At 50.7% G+C, this 2,284-nt stretch overlaps 1 protein-coding gene across 1 annotated transcript in view; it reads right to left on the bottom strand.

Moving 5' to 3' along the window:
* The window catches only part of GABBR1 (gamma-aminobutyric acid type B receptor subunit 1), a gene marked incomplete at its 3' end in the record, with an annotated part of 30,243 nt that extends 28,975 nt beyond the window's left edge, over nt 1-1,268 (bottom strand). Inside the window, exons 1-2 of the mRNA XM_031065482.1 lie at nt 1,162-1,268; nt 177-380 (exon numbers count right to left, since the gene is read on the bottom strand). Of these exons, the coding sequence (XP_030921342.1) occupies nt 177-380; nt 1,162-1,258 (301 nt within the window). The remainder of the gene's footprint in view (nt 1-176; nt 381-1,161) is intronic.
* Between the last annotated feature and the right edge of the window lie 1,016 nt (nt 1,269-2,284).

The following is a 2,284-nucleotide window of genomic DNA, read 5'->3' as shown; positions in this document are numbered from 1 at the left end:
ATGACAGAGACATTGATGGGATGGAGACATTGATGGGATGGAGACATTGATGGGATGGTGACATTGATGGGATGGTGACATTGGTGGGACGGTAACAAAGACGGGAGATGTTTATGAGATGAGAACTTCTACGGGACAGGACATGGACACGACGGTGACATCTCGGTGGCACTCACGGCAGCGGCTGGGGTGGCCCATGGCCGTCCAGGTGCCGTCGCGCTGGCACTTGCGCACCTTGGGCCCCACGATCTCGCGCTCGGGCCGGCACACGTACTCGATCTCGTAGTCGAAGGGCAGGAACCGAACGCTGCGAACCTCGTCCGGCGTCAGCCCCCGGTAGCGGATGCCCCCGTCCCGCGGTGGGTGGATGATCTGGCAGCCTGGGGACACCAAAAAATGGAGTTTGGGGACAAAAACGTGGGGTTGGGGACGATGAAAAATTTGGGGTTGGGGATGGAGTTATGGGGTTGGAGGCTCCAAAAAATGTTTGGTTGGCCCCCAAAAATGACGGATTTGGGGTTGGAGACATCAAAAGAATTGGGGTGAAGGACACCAAGAAATGTGGGGTTGGGGACACCAAAAATGGGGTTTGGGGACACCAAAAAATGGAGTTTGGGGACAAAAATGTGGGGTTGGGGACAATGAAAAATTTGGGGTTGGGGATGGAGTTATGGGGTTGGAGGCTCCAAAAACGTTTGGTTGGCCAAAAAAATTCCAGATTTAGGGTTCTGGACATCAAAAGAATTGGGATGGAGGACACCAAAAAATGGGGTGGATGGACAAAAATGTGGGGTTGGGGACAATGAAAAATTTGGGGTTGGGGATGGAGTTATGGGGTTGGAGACTCCAAAAAACGTTTGGTTGGCCAAAAAAATTTGGGATTTGGGGTTGTGGACACCAAAAAATGTAGGGTTGGGGACACCAAAAATTTGGGATTGGTCCCAAAAAAATTTGGGATTGAGGACACCAGAAAATGTGGAATTGGCCCTAAAAAAAAGTTGGAAAATTTGGCCCCAAAACTTTGGGATTGGCACCAAAAATTTGGGACTGGGGACAGAAATATGGGATTGGGGACGCCAAAAAATTTGGGATTGGTCTCAAAAGTTTGGGATTGACCCCAAAACTTTGGGATTGGCCCCAAAATGTTGGGGTTTCTGGTACCTTCGGTGAGGTTGACGTGGATGGCGCCGCGGGCGGAGCTGGAGAGGAGCAGCAGCAGCAGCAGGGGGGACAGAGGGGACAACGGCGGCGGTGGCATCTGGGGACAGGGACACAGGGATTAGGGGACAATCCTGTAAAAATCCCACACCCCAAATATGGGACAAACCCCAAAAGTGACACAAATCCTATAAGGGAAACCCCAGATATGGGACAGGCCCCAAGAGTGACACGAATCCCATTGGGGACACCCCAAAAATGGGGACAAATCCTATAGTCCTATAGGGGACACCCCAAATATGGGACAAACCCCAAAAGTGACACAAATCCTATAAGGGAAACCCCAGATATGGGACAGGCCCCAAGAGTGACACGAATCCCATTGGGGACACCCCAAAAATGGGGACAAATCCTATAGTCCTATAGGGGACACCCCAAATATGGGACAAACCCCAAAAGTGACACAAATCCTATAAGGGAAACCCCAGATATGGGACAGGCCCCAAGAGTGACACGAATCCCATTGGGGACACCCCAAAAATGGGGACAAATCCTATAGTCCTATAGGGGACACCCCAAATATGGGACAAACCCCAAAAGTGACACAAATCCTATAAGGGAAACCCCAGATATGGGACAGGCCCCAAGAGTGACACGAATCCCATTGGGGACACCCCAAAAATGGGGACAAATCCTATAGTCCTATAGGGGACACCCCAAATATGGGACAAACCCCAAAAGTGACACAAATCCTATAAGGGAAACCCCAGATATGGGACAGGCCCCAAGAGTGACACGAATCCCATTGGGGACACCCCAAAAATGGGGACAAATCCTATAGTCCTATAGGGGACACCCCAAATATGGGACAAACCCCAAAAGTGACACAAATCCTATAAGGGAAACCCCAGATATGGGACAGGCCCCAAGAGTGACACGAATCCTATAGGGGACACCCCAAAAGTGACACAAATCCTATAAGGGAAACCCCAGATATGGGACAGGCCCCAAGAGTGACACGAATCCCATTGGGGACACCCCAAAAATGGGGACAAATCCTATAGTCCTATAGGGGACACCCCAAATATGGGACAAACCCCAAAAGTGACACGAATCCTATAGGGGA

This window comes from Geospiza fortis, unplaced genomic scaffold (assembly GCF_000277835.1).
Source record: "Geospiza fortis unplaced genomic scaffold, GeoFor_1.0 scaffold51, whole genome shotgun sequence".
NCBI classification, from domain to species: domain Eukaryota; kingdom Metazoa; phylum Chordata; class Aves; order Passeriformes; family Thraupidae; genus Geospiza; species Geospiza fortis.
This window is presented reverse-complemented; position numbering and strand designations above follow the sequence as displayed.